Source organism: Ictidomys tridecemlineatus, chromosome 10 (assembly GCF_052094955.1).
Source record: "Ictidomys tridecemlineatus isolate mIctTri1 chromosome 10, mIctTri1.hap1, whole genome shotgun sequence".
NCBI lineage: Eukaryota > Metazoa > Chordata > Mammalia > Rodentia > Sciuridae > Ictidomys > Ictidomys tridecemlineatus.
The window spans coordinates 48,695,441-48,719,712 of record NC_135486.1 but is presented as its reverse complement, the minus strand read 5'-3'; the positions used below and the strand labels follow the sequence as shown (position 1 = coordinate 48,719,712).

The window sequence follows — 24,272 nt, the reverse complement described above, 5'->3', positions numbered from 1 at the left end:
TATTAATAAACAATTTTTTATGAACTATTACAACAAAGAACTTCAGCAAGAAGGAAAATGAAGTTTATGATCTTTGAGTAAACATTTTTAGCGTAACAGTCTCTGCAACCAGATATTGAAAGAGAAAAAAAATCAAGCTTATAAAACACCATTTCTCTGTTATCAACTGGAATACACTAAAAATAGGATAATGGAAATACATGTTCTTAAAGCATTTCCACAGGAAATGTCCATAATTATGACATTCTAAATCATTTAGCAATTGTGTATGCTACATTAACTAAAACAAAGGTATTCCTTATTGCACATTTTAAAACTGGAAGGAGACTCTAGCTTAAGTGGGGGGGATATTTAGGGGGAAAATATTTTGGCTCAAAATGTATACTGCGCCAAGGCAGCTTCATTCTAAAAACATAAACCATTTAAAATAAACTTTTATATTTTGAAGCCAATAATCCTTTAACTTGATGAATAGTTCATAGTCTATTTTCTGACTAAGTGTCAGAGGTTAACTTTATGGGCCCTGTTTTAAGGCCTCTGAACAGCCCTCACTACTCTGAGAATTAGGTGTAAGTAGAGGTTCATCTTTAAAGCCTGAAGGCATTAAGTCTTTTGCAGCAGGTGGTGGCCCATAGTCTTGGGGACCATGAGTTGGAGGTGGTAATGGGGCACCAGGAATGAAGTACTCTCTTGGGCCAAATGAGCCTAAAGGTCTAAATGGTGCTGGTGCGGGTCCTGGAAAAAAATCACGAGGGTCAAAAGGCAAATCCCGTTTTCCAGGTGCAACACCTGGTGCATATTCTCTGAAGCCTATTGGTGGACGCATACCAGGACCTGGAAAATAAAAAGGAAGTTATGTAAATACCCAGAAATTTCTGAACTAGGGTGATTTCAAGTATGTTAATATAGTCTTTAATTTCTCCCAAGCCTAGAACATCAACTGGTGAACATCCTGACTTGCCAGATGAGGCAAACTGAGATGGAACAAGTTTAGGTTATAGCCTTTGACCAACCAGCCATGAAGCAATATATTAAGGATTTAAACATGGCTCTACCTAGCTCCAGGCTTGTCTTTTTTCTTTCCCTATTATATAATTGCAGAATTATTTCTATCTCACAAGAGCTCCATTTATATTTGGAAGTACTATATTACCATGACAAGATGATAGATTATGAAATAAGAACTTTACTACATCAAAGAAATTTTGATAAAAGGAAATCCCACTATTTATTACTGTATCCATTAAAAATTCATGAAGTATTTCAGCACGGACTTTACACATGCCATCAGAATCAAGGTGCATGCCCTCCTGGAAAAGGCCTTCCACAGTCACCTAATTAAATCAGCAACATTTATTAGGTCACTGTTAAATCCTCCTCTTTAACACTTCCCTCTGACTTTTCTCAAGGTAAGGAGGGTTTGACTTTTCCTTTTCTATATTCTATAACCTACTGCTTATGCTTCCATTATGGGTGATTACAAACTTTATGTTATAGGATTTTCATATCTGTGACAAAATTTTAAGTTATGGCATGTGTCTCATCCACCTTTCCATCTATTGCAGTGCATATCAACAGATTTTCATCAAACATCTGCATAAGTAATATTTCTGGCTTTTCTGTATATAGCCCCTTATCCTTGTCTATGAGAGATAGCTATTGCCTATCTCAGTATAAGATTATGTAGTGTCCCATATGTCCCAGAAAACTGGAGGAAAAGTTAAAATGTACTCAGCTTTATCCTTTCATTGTTAAGACCTGAGATAGCAACCAACTGTTTTAGCAAGCAATAGAAATGAAAGATGAATGTGATTTATAAGTCAATCACTACTGTTCAGATCATCATACCAAATGGTGGAGGAATTGGCCGAGGCCCAAAAGGCCCACCGAGCTGAAGTGGTGGTCCATACCGCATGGGAGGTGGTGGAGGCCGTCCCATCGGGGGTCCCATAGGGGGTCCCATGAAGGGTACCCCTGAGAAAGGAGGGGGCCCTTTCACAGCCATATGAACCTGCAATTTAAGATTTGAAAGCAGTTAAAAGTTTTAAAATTCCTATGTATTAAGACAAAGTACCAACACCGATAAAAGCTAAAACCCAAAACAGGCACCTGTCCAGAGAACACCATCAGTGCAACAAAACTCTACCCACCCCTCCTGTGTATTCCCACTGACAGCTTACAGAAGTTGGAAGGATGCCACAAGAGGGAGCAGTTTGTTACTGATTATATCTGCACAGGAAAGGGAAAGGCAAGAGGACTGGCAGAGGTTATTAACAGAGGTGATTTCTGACCAGTATGTCATGCTGTATTCACTACAACCTATTTCAAAGGGAGTCCCCCGCTCCCCATCACTTCCCTTTCATCACAATAGCTCATTACTTCCATATTAAGAATGAACAGAATAAAATGAAAAATCCATTCTCTACCCATGTAATAATAGCTACTATTCAGAGTATCTTCAGTAAGTCTTTCATATATTATTCAACCTCTGAGATCTTTAAGTAGACTGTCTTGTTTTAAATAAGAGGGAACAAAAGCAAATGGAATATCATAATTTGTTGAAGGCCACACTGCATATTAAAGGAACTCAATCCCAGGTTTGCCTCCAAGCCATGCTTTTCCCACCTCTACTCCTCTTTAACAATGGGTCTTTGCTCTCTTTTAAATCTTCTACTACAAAGGGGTTTGGGGTCTTATCTAAGCTGCCTTTAGATTTCTCCAGAGATGTATATTCCTGGAATATATATACACTGGAACTTGAGAAGTATTTTCCATCACAGTGCTATATACACAAATTAGGAAGAAAAGGCTTTAATATTTACTTTCATTTACTGTACACCATTTGAGATATTGATTTATCATTTCCTATGAGTAGTGGGTTTGAAACTAAACAATTAAAAATTTATTATAGAGCTGCAGAAGACCTACAAGATATAATAGCAACACAGTTACAAGAGAATACACTTATGTGAACAAATGAGACCATTGCTTGGGACTGGCTCAAGAGGTCATTTCAGATTATCATTGTTTCACTGAAACAGTATTTCACTTTCAGAAAATCTGATACCAATCTAATTCAAATCACTCAAAATAGGGTTTGCACAAATGGAGGAATTCTTAAATAACATTCTTCCAAACAAAAATAAAAATGATGAATTATATAATTTATAATGAATTTACTTTGCCTTAGAACATTCAACACAAAACACCATATAAAGTTAGAGTGATAACTTTTCACATTCTGTAGTTCATTATAGTTGTACACACTTAAGCAACATTCCCAAGTTAAGGAGAAAAGTAAGCTCAATATTGCATGCAGTTTAAAGCAAACAAGATCAGTGTCATGCTCTGAATATCCTTCCCAGAAATGCACAGAATAAAACCCAATTCAGTTCTCAACCTCTAAGTACTTACTCCAACTGGATGCTCAGTCAAAGAAGTAATGGTGGAGACTGAGGGGGTCTCAGGTTCTTGGGGAACAGTTTGCTTTTTAAAAAACAAATGGGATAGTACAAATAGAACACAAAGAAGGATAAAGCAAAGAGCAAGTACTGTAGGAAAGCTACATGTTCCTGCATGACCACATGATTCACAGTAACTACAGAACTTACCTTGCCCTCATTCGTCACCTTAGCTGGAGAAGAACTTCTGGAGCTGCTGTTCATGTGAGATGGACCACATCCTGGGTCTGTTAGAGATCAAAGAATGGATTCAGACTTATTCTAACATGAAAAGAATAAAAATCCTCCATCCACAATTACAGATTCTTTGAAATTACTTGGTCCTTTACCAGAGGCAACGGGTTTCCCAGATGCCTCAGAAGACCAGTACGAGGTAAAGGTCCATCCATTGACCCTTGGGAAAGAAAGATCAGAGCCCTTGTATGTATTTTTCAGAAGAAATAAACCACTGGTGGACAGGTCAGGGTTCAACAATAACTGGAAAGCAACATTAAAAATGGGTTGCCCAGGGGTTGGGGTCATAGCTCAGTTGTAGAGTATTTGCCTAGCATGTGTGAGGCACTGGGTTTGATTCTCAGCACACATTTAAAAAATAAATAAAGATATCATGTCCATCTACAATTAAAAATATTTTTTTAAAAAAATGGGTTGCCCAATACGTAAATCACAATTTATGAAGAGACTTAAGTAAAATAAAGAACTGCCTTGGGTTGATAGAACAGCAGATTAATAAGTACTGGTCCTAAACTTTAAGCTATAGACTTGAAGTATGTGTAGGCTGTTTTTTCTTTAGTCTGTATAACCTGACTTCCAATCTTACCAAGACTACAGTCCTATTTAGAATTGGAAATAAGACTCAGTATTTCATGTTGGAAATATGTATGCTACATAAAGTTTAAGGCTACTTTTATAATATTTTGGAAAGGAACACCATAGAGATTTAATTTAAAGATAAAGGTTTACACTTCACAGTGTAAAATTTAAAAGAAAAAAACAATACAGGGACCTCCAGGGGAAAAAAAAAAAATGTTTTCTATTCTAGAACAGATTTTACAGAAAACATTCACTAAGATAAAGTAAGAAATTATCTTCTATGTATTGTACAGGCCCAAATTCTATGTTTTTATTAGAATATTCAAAAGGGAAAAAAAAACAAAACCTTGAAGCAGTTTACTATAAAGCAACATGTGAAAGCTCACCAAATCCGTTTCTGGGCATATCTTTTCGATTAAGAGTAGCAGAAGGAGGTCTTCCAGCTGGCTCTGCTGTCAGTGGAGGGGAACATTCTCCACCACTCACTGGGGATGGACCAAAAGAGCCATTATGGTTCAGTGGACCTAAAGACAACAATGCCGTGTTACTACTTTAAGGTAGCCTTCTCCCTGACACCAACCCTCACCTCCCGCTTTAGCAAATCATTCAGATTATTTCATAACCATTACACACAGAAATAAAAAGTAATTTACATATATTCTGCACCAAGAAATAAAATAGCTCCTTTTACAAAGTGTCCCCTACCTCTCAGAGGAGGATTTTGTAAATTTGGTCTTCCCGGCATAGGTTTTACAATCATGGGTTCATCTTGCTGCATTGCCATCTTTTGGGTCATTTCCAATAGTCTTGAATATTGAGAAAGAATGGGCTGAATTATGAAACAGCAATCTATTCCTTCATAGATAATATCTAGCATAACCTTAAAACACTATAAAACATATAGTAAGATACCAAAATCACATACTTCTGTCTCAAATTAGCAGCTTCCCTTTTCTCTTCAGCTATAGCTCTTTCTGCAGAACGAGCTTTGAGCTATTAAAGAGAAAATATTCAAATTCAGTTGCAGTAGGCTATGCACAAAATAAAGAAAAGGGGGAAAAAATCTTACCCAATTATCATGAGCTTTCTTCTCCTGCACAGCAATCTGAAAAAGACAACACATTAAAAAAATATGTTTTTAGGGACTCATTATAATAGCCTATAATTGTCTGTATTAGATACAAAGAATTCTGCAATTACAGGACAGTATTAATTACTACCTGGTTTTTAAATGAGCGCTCGGTTTTCTGTAGTTCTTCTTCCAGTTCTTCAATTCTCCGCCTAAGAATTACAACAATTGAATAACATTTGAAACATTCTGACCATTTTCCCTTTATTCCATCAGCTATACTTTTAAAGACTTTATCATACATAAGAAAAACATTTCTATAGTTATATGAATCCAGTGTGATCAAAACTAATACTACAGACCAGGTGCAATGCCACATGCCAGTAATCCCAATGATTGGGAAGCTGAGGCAGGAGGATCACAAGTTCGAGGTCAGTCTCAGCAATTAAGTGGGAACCTATGCAACTGAGACCCTGTCTCAAGGGAAAAAAAAGGTCTAAGGATGTAGCTTAGTAGTAAAGCACCAAAAATAAATAAATAAAATAAAAACCTAATACTAATAACTTCTTTATCATTTAATTGCTAAAGATTCTGAATGATAAATTATAATTTCTGTAACTGTTCATCAGTGTGTTCTCAAGTAATTCTGCTAGAAATATCTTCCTCCTTAAAACATTTTTTATTTTTTTCAAATTATATCCATAGAAGATTTCCAAGGTCTATCAAATGCCACACTTTTGTGGGTCTTGATACATCACACAGCAAACTGATTTCTTAAAGAATTACTACAACAATCAAAACCCCCAGAACTGTTTGCATTGACCAAGTTCCCTATGGTCTTTCCCATTGGGTGTAAGTAAATTTTTTGTTAACATTTTTCATTTGTAAAGTTGAAATTTATTTTTTCTCCTGTGTGAATTGAATGTATTCATATCCTCTCGTTATTTATACTTCCATGCTATTTTCTTCTATCTACATAATGTAAAAAAAGATTAAAAAAGAAAGCTAACACTAGATCATTAGACATTGACACCCTCCTTTAGAAACTGAACTCACTTGTAATTTTTAACTTCCTGTACAGCGGAAACCACCGTTTCATCTGCAGCTGACAGCCGCTGCTCTTTTTCTAGTCTCTCATATTCTTCGTGGCTTAGTTTCCTAAAATAAAGCCAGTTATCAAATCAAAAGTTTCTCTTTGTGAATATCACTTCCCACAATTCTATAAAATGCTTAGGCACATAAATTGGAAATTCAAACCTGCAATTTCGTAAATCAAACTCTGGCAAATCACTTACATTTTCTAACTTCTCCTCTTAATTTTCTACTTACCAGTAAATAAAATAAATGTGAAAACAACATGTGCCCCAAGGGCAAGTATCCTCTGTGTAAGATAATAAAAACTCACTTTACTTCAATGTGGAAGATCAGGACTGATCAACCTAACATAATTAAACATATTAGGATAAAGCAGGGGATAATTCTTTTCTCGTTTCTGCCATGGGTAGGACACTAAGTATATCTTTGTCATGGAGGAACTCTTTTCTCAATCCAAGACTGGTACCATAATAAAGATATAGTCAGTCAAAGAAAAAATCTTCTAGAATATGTCTTTTTAGCTATGCAATTAATGACAGAACATTTTTCACACTTTAGATATCTATTTCAAAAGAATTGCAATTAAGCAAAAAGACAAATCTGAGTTTTGATAATGTCTGAAAAGAAGCCAAACTGACCCACGATCAGAGTATTATCTACTGACAAGTTTTAACTCTGATCATGAAACTCAAGATGTTCATCTACTGAGACAAAGGTAGCCACATTTAATGACTTAAAAAATACTATTTTCTGCTATCCTTGTATTACTTTAGCCATAGTTCCAATTCAAAAGATAATTAAATTGAAACTTAATTTTCCATAAATCAGAAGAACTACAGTAAAAAAGGATTACTGATACCAAATAGAAAAAGGGGATTATATATTCTTATATAGCTTCTCATTTAATTCTTCAGCAAGTATTTTATGAGTGGCTATAATATACTAGTTACCTTGTAAGATGCTAAAGAATAAAAGAGCTCACTGTTTCAGGTATAAATGACACCTAAAGGAATATAATAATTTTCCCCACTGGCTTAAGAAGGAATATGGAGAAAACTGAATCTTGAAGGACAGAGAGAATTTTGTTTCCAATTATCAAAGAGTTAGTCTGAGAGCACTAAGAACAATCAAAACATCTTTATAAGAATATAAAATTGTGTTTGAAAGGATCCAAGCTAAAAAGGCAGTGAAGATATATGTATGTGGCCAAGATCATTTAGAAAAAGGAATCTCAGAATTACAAGTAAGGCTGGCACTTTAAGGTACTTTTCTCCTAGGTTTACCCACATATTGAAGATAACACAAAGATATAATGAGTCTGAACTAAGCCTTCATCAAATTCCTGGGCTTAGAGGAAAAAACAAGTGTTTGGGGCTACAAATAAAGGGACCCTTAATAAAAGCCCTAGCCTTTGAGTTTAGATTAGAAAGTACTGCACACTTAAGTGATGAACAGGCAAAAAATCCAAAAGGAACAATACTGAAACATTGAAAAGACAAGTCATTTTGAATTATCTTAATTGCTGACTAAGTTTAAAGTGACAGACAATCTTACTCAAGTAACCTCAACACTTTTCTATAAAAAGATAACTTCATCTTAGTCCTCAAATTTCATCTATAATTATCACAACAATGTTAGCCAATCAAAACTGATCAGGCACTCCATAAGACAAAATTCTGTGAGAAAAAAATCCCACAGAAAAGGAAACCACCTAATGGGGTTATCCGCACATGTTTTTAAATCACTGTGCTTTATATACTCAAAAAAGTAAAGTCAAGATTATGAATTTCAGGTTTGGGAATATAGCTTAGTTGTTAGAGTGCTGCCTTGCATGCACAAGGCTCTGAGTTCAAACCCCAGCACCACAAAAGAGGAAAAAAAAAAGATTATGAATTTTGTCAAAGGATTAGAAACTATAAAACCAAGAAATAGTTGAGTGTGGTGACCTACCTACAATCGAAGATACTCAGGAGGCAGAGGCAGAATGATGAGATTAAAGATAGCTTGGAAAGCAGTAAGACACTAGTCCCTTATGAGAAAGAGCAAGGAGTCTGGGGAGGTAGCTCAATAGTAGAGCACATGGCTCAAGGTCCTGGGTTTGAGCTGTAGTACTGAAATAGGACTGGGGTTGTGGCTCAGTGGTGAAGCACGTGCCCCACATGTGTGGGGCACTGGGATCAGTCCTCAACACCACATAAAATAAATAAAATATTGTGTCAGGCTGGGGATGTGGCTCAAGCGGTAGTGTGCTCGCCTGGCATGTGTGCAGCCCGGGTTCAATCCTCAGCACCACATATAAACAAAGATGTTGTGTCCGCTAAAAACTAAAAAATAAATATTAAAATTCTCTCTTTCTCTCTCTCTTAAAAAAATTCTATAAAAAATAAAATAAAATATTATGTCCATCTACAACTAAAATAATATTTTAAACCCTGAACTTTTTAAAATCCTAAACTCAATGAATGATTTTAGCAGCAGATTTGGGAAGTAAAATAAATCCTAGCGCTTTTAAGACAGGTCAGAAGAAAATATCCAGAAGAAGTAAATCCAGAATGTAGGAGGCAGGGGAAATCAAATTCTAATATGCATTATTATAATCAGAAGAGAGAATGAGGTAAAATCAACATTTAAAAAAAGACTCAAGAAATATTTAATGGTCCCAAACAACATAACTGCAAGAGGAAAAAGTGGGTGGGGTGGGGAAAACTACACCTAGGCACTTCCCAATAAAACTGTTAAAAAAACAGAGAAATGACTACAGGAACTAGGGGAGGGATAAGACCAAACAACAATGATAATGGACTCCTTAAAGAAAAAATTTAAAACAGATGGTAATTAATTGGATATTTTTAAATTGCTAAAACTAAGTAACAGTCAAAATTCAGTAGCCAAAAGAGAGATCCTTTAAAAATGGAAACTGGTTTTAACTCTAATCATGAAGTTCATGTCAACCTAATACAGATTATAAAGGTAGCAATATTTAGTGGATAAAATACTATTCTGTTTATCCTTGTACTACTTTGATACACTAATCAAATCTATCATTAAAGGACAATGTTCAAATAGAATGAAAATAATTTCAAATATGAAACCAACAGTGTAGAATGCAGAACTACAGAAACTTTAAATGTGTATAAATTGAATGAATGTCTTATGGAGTTCACAGTATATGAAGTACTAACATACAATGCCACAACAGTTATCTGATTCGGGAGCTACTTAAAGCCCATAAAAAAAAATAATAAACCTATTAATCTATGTCAGGTTTTTATTAAATCCAGAATATATACCATGGCCTTTAAATTATGAGAAGATGAATAAAATTATAATTATAATTATATAATTACAATTATATAATTATAATTCCATTATAATTTATGATTACATCAAGCTTATACAGGGGATGAGGAAAATAATTAAAAATATTTAAACTATTAAAAAGATACAAGGAAGAAAAAAAGAACAGGTCATCAAATAGAAAGCAAATTCTTCATAAACCACAGGCACATATTGACATGGACAGACATATTTTAGAAAGTCCACTCAAGCAGCTATAGAGAAAATTACTAAGAATTTGAAATAAATTATATAAAAATATAAATAATGGAGAATGAAGACAGATGACCTAGGTTAGAAACAGAAAAGATGACACAGGCATGAACTAACATAGTACCTGGGGATGAGTAAAAAGAGTACAAACCACAGATGATGACTGAATGAATTTTGGAGGAGTTGAGGAAAATAGTGCTATAATTTAACTGCATTACAAAGAAAATTAATTGCCATTTAGGTCATTCATATTACTAGTAGGGACAGAGAAAACAAGTGTTCTCTTAAATAAAAAGTGATAAAATGAGAAATGTTTCTTTGAAACAGGCCAGGCATTTAGAACTGGCCTGAACAAAAATTTGAGATTCTAAAAGGTCGCTTGGAGATCACAGAATTTTAGAAAAGTTAATGGAAAGGTTTCAATATTTAATGCATTAATTAGGCAACAGAAGTCAAAATACCTAAAAATAGTTAGGTCTGTAAGAAGGTCTGTCTTTGCTTTAACAAGATATATATATATGCCGAAGAGTAAAATCAGGTGCAAACAAACAAAATCTGACACAAAAAACCTATTTTTAGAGAATTCAAGTATTTTTGTGGGTTAAAAACTTCAAATGAACTTTCAAAAAATAACTAGCTCCACACTGAGAAGATTAATATATAAATATATACTACAAACAAGTACTTCTGTAATCATAACTCCTAAGGTCCTTGCCACAGTTCAATTTTTAGTGTGAACATCTGAGATATTCAAGTCCAAAACTTGTACCATCAATAAGTAAATATTATTCCTTTTTGAAGTTTTTATTCTACTAAAACATGTCATTCCAAATCACTCAGTATTTTTAAAGGTCCAGAGTTAGAGATAAAAGTTCAAAACATTAGAATTACATAACTGATCACAATGAAAGGTAATTAAAATAAATAGTGGGATCATAGAAAGGGACTAGATCTTTGAGAGGTATTTCCACATCAGTGACTGTTAATACCAGTTTACCACTTCCTGCCTTCATATGAATTTGACAATTGATTACGATGTCCTCACAGCCTTAGTTTATGGTTCCAACTACCTCAGGACTCTTAAGACTGACGATGGAAAGAAAAATGCAACTTATAGGAAACAAAACACAAAGGAAAAAAGACAAATCTCTACTTATTACAACTAGAAAAAATGGTAAATAATCTTAAGATAAAATTATCTGTTAGTTCACACAGTGATAACAATAACAAACAATGAAAATCTTACTTTTGTAGTGCCATCTCATTTTGCTGGTAGAGTTCATTTAAAATCTCCACTTTCTGCCTAAGAGTTTTGCATTCCTCTTCCAGTTCAGCTTTAGAAGACCGTAGTGAATTGCAGTCACTTTCTAATTTCTTTATTTGGTCTGTAAAGGATAAAACAGCTTATCTCTATATGTGTACAAGGACTTAAGAACTTGTTTGAGGGAGTAGTGCCAAGAAAAGTAAGAAGCATGAAAGCAAGAAGCCATTCTTTATCTTTCCAATAAAATTTTAAGTCTTTCCAACATGGCAATTTCTTCTCAAGAAGAACCCACCTTCTAGATTACATATTGTGGACATCAAGGCGCTTTGCTTAAGTCGTAAAAGTTTTAGATCCTCTTCAACTACTGATATTGTAGTTTGTGTCTAAAAATTGCAGAAAAGAGAGGTATTCTTAAAAGTGAGGCACAGGAAGAATTCACAGGCACTATGGGACTCTTACAAAGAACTATACCCGAGAGACATCCATCATCTGCTTAATTTGATCTTTGATCTTCTCGTTCCGATCACCTAAAAAACAAAAGACTTTTAGCTTTTCCTTTCCTTACTTTTAACTCTATATTCTCCTAACTTCCCCAAACTAAAGAATGATTGTGTTCAAACACCGGAAGAAAAAAAGAATCAATTAAATAATTAAACTGATTAGACTAATGACTTTTAAGAGAATTGCAAGCTTAGATTTAAAAAAAAAAAAAAAGAAAGAGGTGAATTTCAGACTGGGGTTGTGGCTCAGTGGTAGAGTGCTCACCTAGCATGTGTGAGGCACTGAGTTTGATCCTCAGCATAAAAATAAATAAAAATACTGTGTCTGTTTTTAAAAAAAAAAAAAAAAAAAGGTGAATTTCTAGTTTGCACAACTAAAATGTTATCTATGTTATTCTTGTAAGATAAAAGCTTTTCTTCTCTCTCAGATCTATCTTCACCTGGGCAAGTAAGTGTCTTGTTTAGAAAGATTCAATCCTCTATTTTCTCCCTGAATCTACTACCAGGTGTGGTTTGAAATACTTGCTATGTAAGCAATATCCAACTTGGGAGAAAACATCTGGAAATATTTTCCTCATCAGTAAACACTGTTACACTCCCTCTCTAGCTTTCTGATAGTCTTTAGCCTCTGTTCTCACAGCCTTAGTTTATGGTTCCAACTACCTCCGGACTCTTAAGACTGACTGTGGACTTAAAACCACAGAGCCATAGAGATGATGAGTATCAAAATCAAGTATCATCTGCATGAGTTAAGAAATAAATTTCTCTTACTGTACAATGTTCAATACTTAGAGGTATAGGATGTGACTATTATAGCTGCAGTGTACTTACTAGTTTTCAATGGGATAGAAAAAGTCAAGTGTTCTTCACATGCCTATTGCTACATTATACCCCAGCAACCCACCTCTGCCAATGCAACAGACATATCTATAGATCCAGTGATATGTGTCTACAACCCTGAAGCTTAAGAAGAAATTCAGCCAGCTGAAAAGTGGCATCTGTATACTTAATTAAAGACAGGAAAGCAAAAAAGGATTCAACCTCCCTGAGACTGATCTTACCTGCTAACTCTCCATTGGTTAATTCATCTGACTCATCTCGACTTTGATCCTCAGATTCAGATTCACATTGTAACCGATTCAACTGTGTGATGTAATTAGTTAAAGCCTAGAAAAGAAGCAAAAGGTTGGAAGACTCTCGATTTTAATTCAAAGATTTCAGGAGAAGTCATGAGATGAAACATGTATTTGGAGTACAAACTTACATTTATAGTATCATCTTTAAGACTAAGCGTTACTTGTAAATCTTTCTGTGACTTCTCAAATGATTTCATTTGTTCACTGAGCTCAGCGTGTGATGTACTCCAGTCTTTCACTTCCTGCTGCAACTGAAAAGTCAAAACACATGAATTCCTATGGGTTAGGGAGGGGTTTCTGCACTGGATACATCAGGACTACAAGACTTAGACAAAGAAATACAGAGCCATACTCCTCGGTGGCCTGCCTCAATCGAGGAGGTTGAGACCTTGGTTAAGGAAGAGGGCAGAGTGGCCTCAACTCTCACAGCTGCAGTAAGAACATCAGAGCTATCAGGAAGTTGACCCTGTTTATTGCATTCCCCAGAAAATTGCTGCCAATTCAAATAATTTACCTCCAGCAGGAATGGCTGGGCACATATGACTGTCTCCTAAATTTAGATTCCTTATCATGTAATCTTCCCTTGGCCGGTGAATCAGTAACTACTCAAAAGAGGATCATAAAATACTTAATTTTCTGGTTTAAAAAGTTTCTTTGAGGCTATGCAAGTTAATAACTGATTGACATTTGATAAGAAAAGCAATAATCCAAAAATCCAAAACAGATGGAGACCATATATATGCACTCAATTTGGGGAGCATTGTTTAAATTTTGCATATCTAGAAAAGGTCCTACATGAATATTCCTTACCTCAGAAACAGATCCAAGAAAGATACAAGATAATGATATTCACTTCTCTAGTTTACATTATGTATGACATCAAATTTTCTTTACCTGCTCTTTCTTCTTCTTAAGCATGGTATTTTCTTTCTGAAGCTGACAGCATTCCAACTTCACCTTCTCTTCACGAAGCTTAGCTTCATTAAGGACAATGTGAAGCTAATGCAAAACACTACAGTTAGTGAATTAATTCCAAAGAAAAAACAAAGTTATACTTTCCCAAACCAGACATCATACAGTTCTCATTTTTTGCACATTTTAGCACACCTCAAATTTTTGGTCTGCAACAAAACTAAGATGTAGTATTAATATCCGTTAGCAAGAGTTGGCAGCTTTACCTCTGAAAGTTCAGAAGTATTCACTGAAATGACATCTTTAAGCTTCTCTATAGTTTTCTTATTTTCCATTATCTGCCAGGTGAAAACAGAACACAAAATATGCATTAGGATTTCAGTAGAAATACTGATATATATGTGTGTGTGTGTGTACACACACATATATATACTAAAAAGATAAACACAACAAAATTTTTGTCAAGCCATCCCATTACATTTCAGGTAAATGCAGGGGATCCAGCTTTGGACTAAGCAAAAAATCAAGAACTGAAAGAGATGAGGGAAAATGAAGTCATAAATATTTCATGGCATCCACAACCTTACTGTTTATGAGATAACCAGAAAAAAAAGGTCAAAGTATAGAAAATCATAATGCAATAAGTAAATAAAATGTTTTAAAGCATAGAAAATTAACTAATTAATTACTGTTTCAAGTAAACCAGTTCAAATTAGTAATTTTTTTCTAGTGATAGAGAAAAAAATTTCCCAAGATCATTTTTAAAATTTTCTTATCTGAAGTAAAAAATGATAAAATTTAAGGGAGAATAGACTAATCTCACATACAGAAGAAATCCAAAAAATTTATAAATATACCCGCTCCTTAAGGAAGTGGATATAACTCTGCAATCTTTGTTTGCAATGCCTGGGATTGAATCCTGGGCCTCATGTATGCTAGGCAAGTGCTCTACCATGAGCTGCATCCTGAGCTTGTAACTCTTCATACTTTAACTGTGGGCTGTGCATGGTAACTTCCAAAGAATACAATATGAAAAGGATTGGAAAGAATTTTTACAGTGGAGAAATCTGATAAATACTACCTCAGCTAGGTGATCAAGCTTACTTGGGGGTAGGATATTTCAGAACACACTCTCTACTATCTTTTGCAACTTTTATGTAATTATAGAAACTTATAGAAATTGAAAATGAAACATGAATTGAAAATGAAATAAAATTTTTTTAAGTACAGAAAATTGATTAATTCATTACTCTTTCAAGTAAAAAGTAAACAAATACTGTTCAACTGGACAATAGTTTTTTAGTTGTTCTGCATGTTTCCAAGGGCAGAGCAAAGCAATATGAAAATTATCCAAGGTTGAGAATAAAAATATTTCCTAGGCCCATAAAAATAATTTGTTGTATCAGTACTTAAAAGTTCCACAAAATAGGCAGAAGTGGGTTCAACTTCCTTGGCTCCTAATCTTACTTTAGTTAACAGCTAGACTAAGTTTAACTTAACCAATTTTACAAAATATTTCAAAAGCCAAATTACAGTAACACTTAGCAGCAAAACTCTTACCAAGTCCTGATTCTTAGCTTTCTGTTCTTTCTCAGATTCTAACATAACATGAAGACTTTTAGCTCTCTCATCCAGAAGTTCATTAGCTTTTTCAAGAAGCTTCATTTTATCCTGGAAAAAATAGGTGTCAAGATTACTCACTCATTACATTTACTTTTGAGTTTAGAATGTAATTCCCCCCAAAGAAGGGATTTTTACCTTGTATTTAGTTGTTTCATCAGAAAGAATCATTTTTTGTTTCATGGTTTCTTGAACCTGTTTCTTTGATTCCTTCACCTATGTAAATAAAGCATTCAGAATTAAGATACACAAATTATAGTGCTACTATACAAGTTACTTCCAGACAAGTGACCCTTTCCAGAAGAAAGCAGTACTTAATACATGACTGCTTAGAATTTGGATGATTTGTAGGAAATAATGAAAAAAATTTTAAAATACGATTTTTAAATTAAAACAGGTAGAAATGATTCAAGCTAGAACCAAGGGAGAAAGAAACAAAAAAAAAAATTATACCTTCTGTTCATAATTTGACAATTTCTGCATTAGTTCTTCATTTTCTTTTATGAAATTGTTCACCTTTTTGGAAATTTGCTGTTCATTGACTAAAAGGGGGAAATATACAAGATTATTACAATCACTAAATGAAATTCAATTATTCAATCTACTAAAAGCAAAGACATGTTATATGGTACTATGAGGAAACACTTCTTAGCATAGCTATTATGCTTTTAAAAAGCAATCTATGCTTATTAGCAATAAGAGTATAAAAATTATTAAAATTTAAGAAAAATATAAGAACAATGATATTTTGCTGGGCGCAATGGTGCACACCTATAATCCCAGTGGCTCAGGAGGCTGAGCTAGAAGGATCCCAAGTTCAAAGCCAGCCTCAGCAAGAGCGAGACACTAAGCAACTAAGTGAGACTTGGTCTCTAAATATAGGAGGTTGGGGATGTGGCTCAGTAGCGTGCCCCAGAGTTCAATCCCAGGTACCCCCTCCCATCCAAAATGATATTTCAATTTAAGCTTATTTCACAGATGGGAAATACAGTAAAGTGTTGTAGCTTGATATTCCTCCCTTCTCAAAACACTTTCTTTTCAGAAAATGGAATCATTTAATTCTTTGCAAAGAAAAACAGAAATGAAAACATACTGATTCACATTACCATTCTTTAAATTATCTACTCAATTACTTAATGCATGATTAAATCATTAGCATAGAAATACTCTTCAAATGTAATACATCTGCATTATATCAATATTCAAAGTTAATCTGCCCCAAATTAAAACTTATCATCTCCCTATCCACAATTTGTTCCTCCTTTTTATCTCCTATCTCAGAGTTGGAACCATCATCATCTACTCTATTATCCATGCTAGCAACCTAGGAACAGTAAAATTTTCAGGAGGTAAAAAAGATAATAGACATTAAAAGTCACTGTATCTACTTCTAACATACATAAAACACACATCAAACACCAATACAAAGGGTTATTACAAGTTTAAGAGACCTAAAAATTTACCTTGATATACTCTATCTTTTACCTAGAAGAGAGAAAAAAGATTAAATTTGATATCAAACATCTGCTCAATAGAAACAGCATTCCTAAAACAACAATCAGAATCATAACCAAGTGAGAATTTAATAACATTCTGGTTCAGGATAATAATTTATAGGATTAAAAATAAGTAAAGGTTAACAAGCCTTTTAAATTTAATTGGTAGTGATATTTCATAAATAGCCTCTGACATAAAAACACTAAGATATGCACCTTATTTCACAGTAAATATGTGTGTGTGTATGTGTGTATGTGTGTGTGTGTGTGTGTGTACTCAAAATCATTTACTTGACAATTCTAAATAACCAGGATAAAGTCTAGAAACAATGACTATTCAAAAGGAATCTGAGGAAACAATATTAAAGGCATAATCTTTGTACTAAGATATGCCACTTTCACTCACCAGAAAACATCTTTGAACTCCAATTTAAATTTGGCTATTGGCTGAATTTAGAAACTAAGAGGCTACATCATCTTATTTCTGCAAACCACTAAATATATAGCAAGAAATCTGAAAGGGAAGACTGCTAGAAGAAAATGCACAAGCAACAAGAGAAATGACAATTAACATATTCTGGAAAGGACAAAAACAATCATTTCCAAAAGACAGCAATAAACTACCTGATAATAAAACGTAAGCAGAAATTTTTTTAAAACATCACTAAATTTCTTTGTAACTTAGCATATTACTTGTCCTTTCAAATGTTATAAATGGTGATGGGATACTCAGATGTGTCCATGGATCATCCATGGGATCTTCGTAATAGGAAATTGCATTCAGAAAACTCCAACACAGAAAGAAATAAACATTTCTTTAATGTCATAGCCTTGCTAACCTTTTACTCAAAATGACAACAGAGGAAAATGGGAAGTAGCATAAAAGCAGTCATCTAAGGTAAGGACTAAAGTTCCAAAGTCAAATGCTGAAACTGAGGAGCAACAAGCTAGGAACCATATCCCACATAACCTAGTGAAAAGAGAAACAGGTACCAGGGTTCTTGAAATGAAAGAAACAAGAGAGAGAAATATAAAATGTTTTCATGTTTTTCCCTTCTCTTTATCCTTCTATTTCCTTTTTCCTTTTAGCTGAGAAAAAGTTCAATGAGATTAGAAAATTCCTCACAGGAATCCAGGCAAACGATTCTTCTATTTAAGAAGGGAATACTTTCTAAGAGATTTTACACTCAATTGTACAAGGAGAGGAAACTTAACAATATAATTAAGAAATCAGAAAAAGAACAATCAGATTTGAAAAGATTTGTATCCAATGCTTTTGGCCTCTTTAACTGTTAGGCTTTTCATATGCAAAGTCCATTTACCTAAAATAATTTTCTTCCAATTATGTTAAATAACTATGAAACAGAATGACCTACAGTACAAACATAAGTATGTATAAGCGCATATATATATATATACACACACACACACACACACACACACACACACACACACTTATATATATATGTACACATATACACAGAGATAGACTAATTCTGCTCAGGAAAAAAAAAAAGACTTAATGAACAAAACATTTAATGGATTTTTGGACAACACATAATCTATACTTCCAAATAAAAAGGTATTTTCTGAACATATGATCAAATCATAAAATCTGGGAAAAATTTATATAAAAGACTGGAAAAATTATCTCATCTCCTTTTTCTCATTTTACTGTATTTCTTTGCAGCATTTCCCCCTGTTTATATGTGTTTATATTAACATACAGTTCATCAACATTTAAATCTTAGTTTCTGCTTTTTTTCCCCACTTCACATTTAATTGTGAGCATTTTCTGTACCTCAAAGCTTTGAAATAAATACATCTGCCTACTATTCCATTAATTGAACATACAATAACCCCTAAATGAATTATGTTGTGCTAAGTCTTCAATCTAATACACTGTTCCATTAAAAAACATTACCAAAATCTTCAAAGCATAGTTATTTCTTTAAGATAGATTACTAGACATATATGCTACATAAAAGGATATTTATCTAACCTATCCCATCTTTTATCCCACTTTTAAGACTTCTGATACATATGAAACTACTGGTCAGGATGGCTGTAAGAATTACCAGTTCTACCAACTGCACCCACACTAAATTATTTTATAAGGTTAGTTTGACTTAAACCACTAATTTGTGTTTTAGCAACTGAAAAAGAAAAAAAAGGGGGGGGGCAGTGACTATATAAAATAATCCTTGTGCTTATGTGCTGAGGTATAAGTAAGTTAATTTACTCACAACAAGAATAGTTCTCCAAAAGAAAATGACAAAGGATACAATCCCAAAGAAAACAGTGAAAACTACAGGCTTCCATGGTAGTCCATAAAAATCAGGCCCAGGTTGAGTATCATCAGGCAATGTAGTAAACACCTGAAACAGACAAATTAGAAGAAATGGGAAACCTTAAATTTATAACAAAACAGTCACAAAGAATCATGGCAATTCTAAACCAACCTCCTCATCAGAAATCCACCTCCTCAATATTTTCCAATAGCTTCTTCAAGAGAGAGGATACTGGCAGTCTCATATTTTTTGTTGGCTTGCAGTGTTTTCAAGTATAATGAATCTAAATACTTTTTAAAAAAATATTTATTTATGTATCTTTAGTTTTAGGGTGGACACATTGTTTTGTTTTTATATGGTGCAGAGGATCCAACCCAGTGCCTCATGTATGCTAGGCAAGCGCTCTACCACTGAACCACAACCCCAGCCCGAATCTAAATACTTTAAATTGAGCATACATTTCCAGTTTGTAACAGGCCCTATATCATCACATTGTCTAACACCTGGCTAGAATCCCTCTGGATCATTCTTTTCTCTTAGATAACCTGGTTTTTATAATTTAAAAAAATTCATTTAAGACAAAAACTTAAATATATGAAAGAACTAATTAATTTTATGGCAACAAATAAAAACAATGATGATATAAGATTTTAAATCTTACTTCCATTCCACTCTTATATAAACAGATAAGTGACATGTAATTTCAGACAACTCTTGAAAACTGGCTTAAACTTCTCTGAATTTAACATCCTTCTATAAAATTCAAAGCCTAATTTTAAATGGTTGCTCAAAGGCAGTGCAGTAAACACCTGCCTACTCTTCCCTGTTTTCACCGCCCTCTAAACGTAATAGGAGATAACTGTCATTTGGGCCCAATTCCCCAGCAGTCTCCGTAGGGAAAACACCTGTAGTAACCTTAGCTGTTTGGATTGTTGGCTGCATTTCGGAACATACCATGAGGTTGTCACCTCTATTCCGTCAAAAAAAAAAAAAAAAAGTGCAAGTGGGGAAAGCTCAAGTACACTCTCACCGGCCTTGCTCAACAATACAGTCAAGTCCTGCCTGCCTTGGGCCCGACACACTCCATTTCTCCGTCGCTACGACAGTCAGTGCACCCACTCCGCCAGAACTCAGCCACCCGCCTGCCAGAGCTGGGGTCCCTCCCTGGGAATGGGACCGTCACCTCCAGTAGCTTGGCAATGAGGGCTGCGTAGAGCACCGATAGGGGTCCCAGGAGCTCCGGGTCCCCCGGGGAAGCAGTGACAGAAGGCACAGTGGCAGGTACTGAGTCCATGGTGTAGGGACAGCTGAGCGGAAGCAACGCTTCCATGCAGAACAGCACAGGACCCTCTTTCACCGTTTCCTACTTCGGTAGGACCCAGCGCAGGGGGCGGGTACTGGGAGTGAACTTTGCCTTCCTCCACCGCAGGCGCTTTCCGCCCAACGCAAGTAAAACGCGTCATCAGAGGAAGCCCCTGGGCTGACAGCAGTGAGAGGACAGAGGATGCAGAGGGGCGGGCAGGGAGCGGAAAGAACCAACTGCGGAGCCCAGCGGGGGACAGCGCGAGGAGGGCCCAGCAGAAGAGTCCAAATGAAAGGACTCCAGAAGGAAAGAGGCTCACCTGTCCCCGGAACTGGGAGAGGACCAGCGAAGGCCCTGGAGGAAGCCAGGGAACTAGCAAAAGGGGATTATAGGCAGAGACTAGGAAAAAGGAGAAAGTCAGGCCTCCCAGCTCCTCCCAGAGCAAAACCCTTTTGTCAACGTGTTGAGACACCAGGTACCTGCCCCAAAAGTGCAGACAGAAGAGGAGAAGCTTCTCCTGCTCCCTTCTAAAGGACTACTGCTTGGACTGGGCTTTCCTTCCCTGCTCAATCCAGTCCTGTTACTTTCTCCAATTGTGGATGACACTCTTTTTAAAAAGCCTTACCCTAAGGAATCATGTCATTATCACCCCACTCCGGTGGCTTCATTTCTGGATGCCACATTTTAAGGTTGCATGACTTGTGGAAAAGAACAGAATCATGAATAGCCCCCGAAAAGCACGTGCTAAAAATTGAAGAAACTGGGGACGTTTAACTTGGGGAGGGAATGAACATATGTGGATCTTTAAAAATCTGTCATCAAGTTGATTATAGTCAATTCAAAAGAACAAGAATAAGCAGGAAAGCACTGAAAAAGAAGAGCAATGAAGGGTACAGGGAGGGCAGACTATATAATTAATTCATGTACCCTCGTCCAAGCCCAAGAATACATAGAGATTGTGGGACAGAATAGAGAATCCAGAAACAGAACCAACTGGACACTTGGGGTACAATAAAAGTTAGTTTGGGGAAAATAGACTTTCTAATAAGTAGCGTTACCACATGGAAAATTATAAAATTGGATTTTTCTCTACTTATTCAAAAGATAAACTACAAATGGATAAGAAACATGAATGTAAAAATAGAAAATAAACAAGTACTAGAAAATATTGGGTGAAATTTTCTATGTATTATGAGTGGGCAAAACCTGCCTCATTGAAAAAATCTTTCCTGGCTGTATCTAAACCTGCTACACACACACACACACACACACACACACACACACACAGTTTGACAATGACAACCTGAGAAAAAATATTTGCAACCTATTATTGTCCAAAGAATCATGTTCCTGAAATATAAAGAACATTATAAATAAAATGGCCAGCAAACCTATACAAAAATGGGCTGAAGAAATAAACAGATCTCAGGAAAAGAAATGCAAATAGCTATAACATATGGAAACATGCTCTGCTTAGCTCATAATGAACAAAATACAAATTAAACCACACCAAGATACCATTTCTCACTTGCATTGGCAAGATCCAAACGTTTGACAACATATTCAGTAGGTGAGAGAATGTGGGGGAATACAAATTCTCAGATAAGTATACAAAATGATACAACCCTTATGAATGAGATTTGGCAACATCTCCCAAAACTGCTTATATATTTACCTATTAACTCAACAATCGCACTTTTTTTTTTTTTTAACTTTTTCAGTGCTGGGGAAGGGTATCTAGGGCAAGTGCTCTACTGCTGAGCTATAGTCCCCCAGCCCTAACTTCTAAAGATACTGGGAATACAACAACAAATGTTTAAAACTTGTATTTACAAAACTATGTTATTCAAGCATAAATTATAATAATACAAGATGGTCACAAAAGGCTGAAACAACCGTCATCAATGAAAGTTGTTGAATAAACCAAAGAAGAAAGAAAATAATTTCAAATACTGCTAAGAGCTGGTTTCCAGAATATATATTTTTAAAATGAAGTAGAGAAAAATATTTGTAGAATACTATTTGTATCTTAGAAAGTGAAAAAAGATGAGTATATTATTTCTTATAGCTTTGAGGTAAAATTGACATGCAATAAATTACATGTATTTAAAGTGTGCAATTTGATAAATTTTAACATGAAATTATGAAATCACCATTATAATCAAGATAATATACACATCCTTTAATTCCAAAAATATTCTCATTCTCTAGGTAATTCTGCCCTTTGTCACCCTTCCTTCTTGCCCCCCACTTTCCCATTCCTCCAGCAAAATGTCTATCTTAATAGATTGCTTTGTATTCCTCAAGTTTTATGTGTATGGGATAATGTATTTTCTATGGCTTCTCTTATTCAGCATAATTTGAGATTCATCTACATCAGTTTATCTATCATCTATTTTTATTGCTGAGTAGCATTTCATTATATGTACATACCACAATTTGTCTATCATCTATTGATAGACATTTGGATTTTTTTCCAGTTTGGGGCTTTTACAAATATAAAATTCCTCCTATTGCTATATAACTTATCTTTTCTTTGGAAAAGAATGGTTGGATATGACTGGTATATGTTTACCTTTTTAAGAAGGTGATTCTACCACTTTATATCCCCACCAGCTGTGTACCCATCCAGTTCCTCCATCTCCAACCACTCAGCACAATTGTCTTTAATATTAGATATTTAATAAGTGTGTAGTGGTAACTCTTATGCTTCAAAATAGCATTTCCCTGATAATTATGTCAAGCATTTTTAATGTCTTTATTTACTATCTGTTTATCTTCTTTGATGAAGTGTTATTTTACAGGACTATATTTTTTCTAATGAGTTCTAAGAGTTCTTCATATATTCTTGATGCAAGTCTTGATAAATGCTTTACAGTAATTTCCTCCCAGCTTGTGTTTTGTCTATTTCATTCACTTCAAAGTGTATTTTGAATTACAGAGGTTTTAGTTTGATGAATCCCACATTGTCAAATCCTTTTTAATGCTTTTGTTGTCAAATTTAAGAAATCTTTGCCAAACCTAAGTTCAACAAAAATTTTTCTCTTATTTTTTTCCTAGAGGTTTTGTAGTTTTGAGTTTAATATTTAAGTCTGTGAGTTAATTCAGGTGTCTAATGCAAGGCATGGATCAATATTTTGCATATAAATATGCAGTAATTTCAGTACCATTTGCTGAAAAAACTTTCCATTCTCTACTTGTCTTTCCATCTTTGTCAATGACTGGTTGCCATATATATTGTGTACCTATCTCTGAATTCTTGGCTCTGTTCCAATGTTTTGTCTGCAATCCTGATTACTGTAGCTTTAGAATATTTTTTTTCTTTTTTTCCTCTTTGTATGGTACTAGGGATTGAACACAGGACCTTGCATATGCTAGGCAAGTGCTCTACCACTGAGCTACATCCCCAGCCCTAGATTAAGTCTTGAAGCCACGTATTCTAGGTCTGTTGCAATCAGCTTGTCATTTTCTACAAAACTCTGCAGGGATTTTGATTGGAATAATGTTGACTCTGGTGATTAAACTGGGATGAATGGACACCTTAGTCTTCTGACTCATAAATTAGGTATATCTCTCCATTTAGGTTCTCTTTAATTTCTATCAGCAATATTTTATAGTTTTTAATATATACATTTTAGTTTTTGCCACGTTTATGTTTAAATACTTCATATTTTTATTCTATTGTACATGGAAATCTTTAAAATTTCAATTTCTAATTATTCATTGTTAATATATAGAAAATATAATTGCTTTTAGATGTAAA

The 24,272-nt window shown here is 34.7% G+C and overlaps 1 protein-coding gene across 2 annotated transcripts in view; it reads right to left on the bottom strand.

The window, feature by feature from the left end:
• Nucleotides 1-24,272, bottom strand: part of Mia3 (MIA SH3 domain ER export factor 3) — a 50,573-nt gene continuing 26,301 nt past the window's right edge. The window contains exons 7-28 of one of the 2 annotated variants that reach the window (XM_078022860.1): nucleotides 19,162-19,293; nucleotides 16,883-16,904; nucleotides 15,873-15,961; nucleotides 15,558-15,635; nucleotides 15,360-15,470; nucleotides 14,066-14,137; nucleotides 13,782-13,886; nucleotides 13,016-13,138; nucleotides 12,813-12,918; nucleotides 11,723-11,778; nucleotides 11,544-11,634; nucleotides 11,234-11,372; nucleotides 6,400-6,501; nucleotides 5,495-5,555; nucleotides 5,344-5,379; nucleotides 5,200-5,267; nucleotides 4,980-5,080; nucleotides 4,661-4,798; nucleotides 3,612-3,688; nucleotides 3,415-3,486; nucleotides 1,849-2,011; nucleotides 1-834 (exon numbers count right to left, since the gene is read on the bottom strand). In XM_078022860.1, coding sequence (XP_077878986.1) covers nucleotides 515-834; nucleotides 1,849-2,011; nucleotides 3,415-3,486; nucleotides 3,612-3,688; nucleotides 4,661-4,798; nucleotides 4,980-5,080; nucleotides 5,200-5,267; nucleotides 5,344-5,379; nucleotides 5,495-5,555; nucleotides 6,400-6,501; nucleotides 11,234-11,372; nucleotides 11,544-11,634; nucleotides 11,723-11,778; nucleotides 12,813-12,918; nucleotides 13,016-13,138; nucleotides 13,782-13,886; nucleotides 14,066-14,137; nucleotides 15,360-15,470; nucleotides 15,558-15,635; nucleotides 15,873-15,961; nucleotides 16,883-16,904; nucleotides 19,162-19,293 — 2,262 coding nt within the window. In that variant the 3' untranslated portion in view covers nucleotides 1-514. The remainder of the gene's footprint in view (nucleotides 835-1,848; nucleotides 2,012-3,414; nucleotides 3,487-3,611; nucleotides 3,689-4,660; nucleotides 4,799-4,979; nucleotides 5,081-5,199; nucleotides 5,268-5,343; nucleotides 5,380-5,494; nucleotides 5,556-6,399; nucleotides 6,502-11,233; nucleotides 11,373-11,543; nucleotides 11,635-11,722; nucleotides 11,779-12,812; nucleotides 12,919-13,015; nucleotides 13,139-13,781; nucleotides 13,887-14,065; nucleotides 14,138-15,359; nucleotides 15,471-15,557; nucleotides 15,636-15,872; nucleotides 15,962-16,882; nucleotides 16,905-19,161; nucleotides 19,294-24,272) is intronic. The other variant, XM_078022859.1, reaches the window with a different exon arrangement.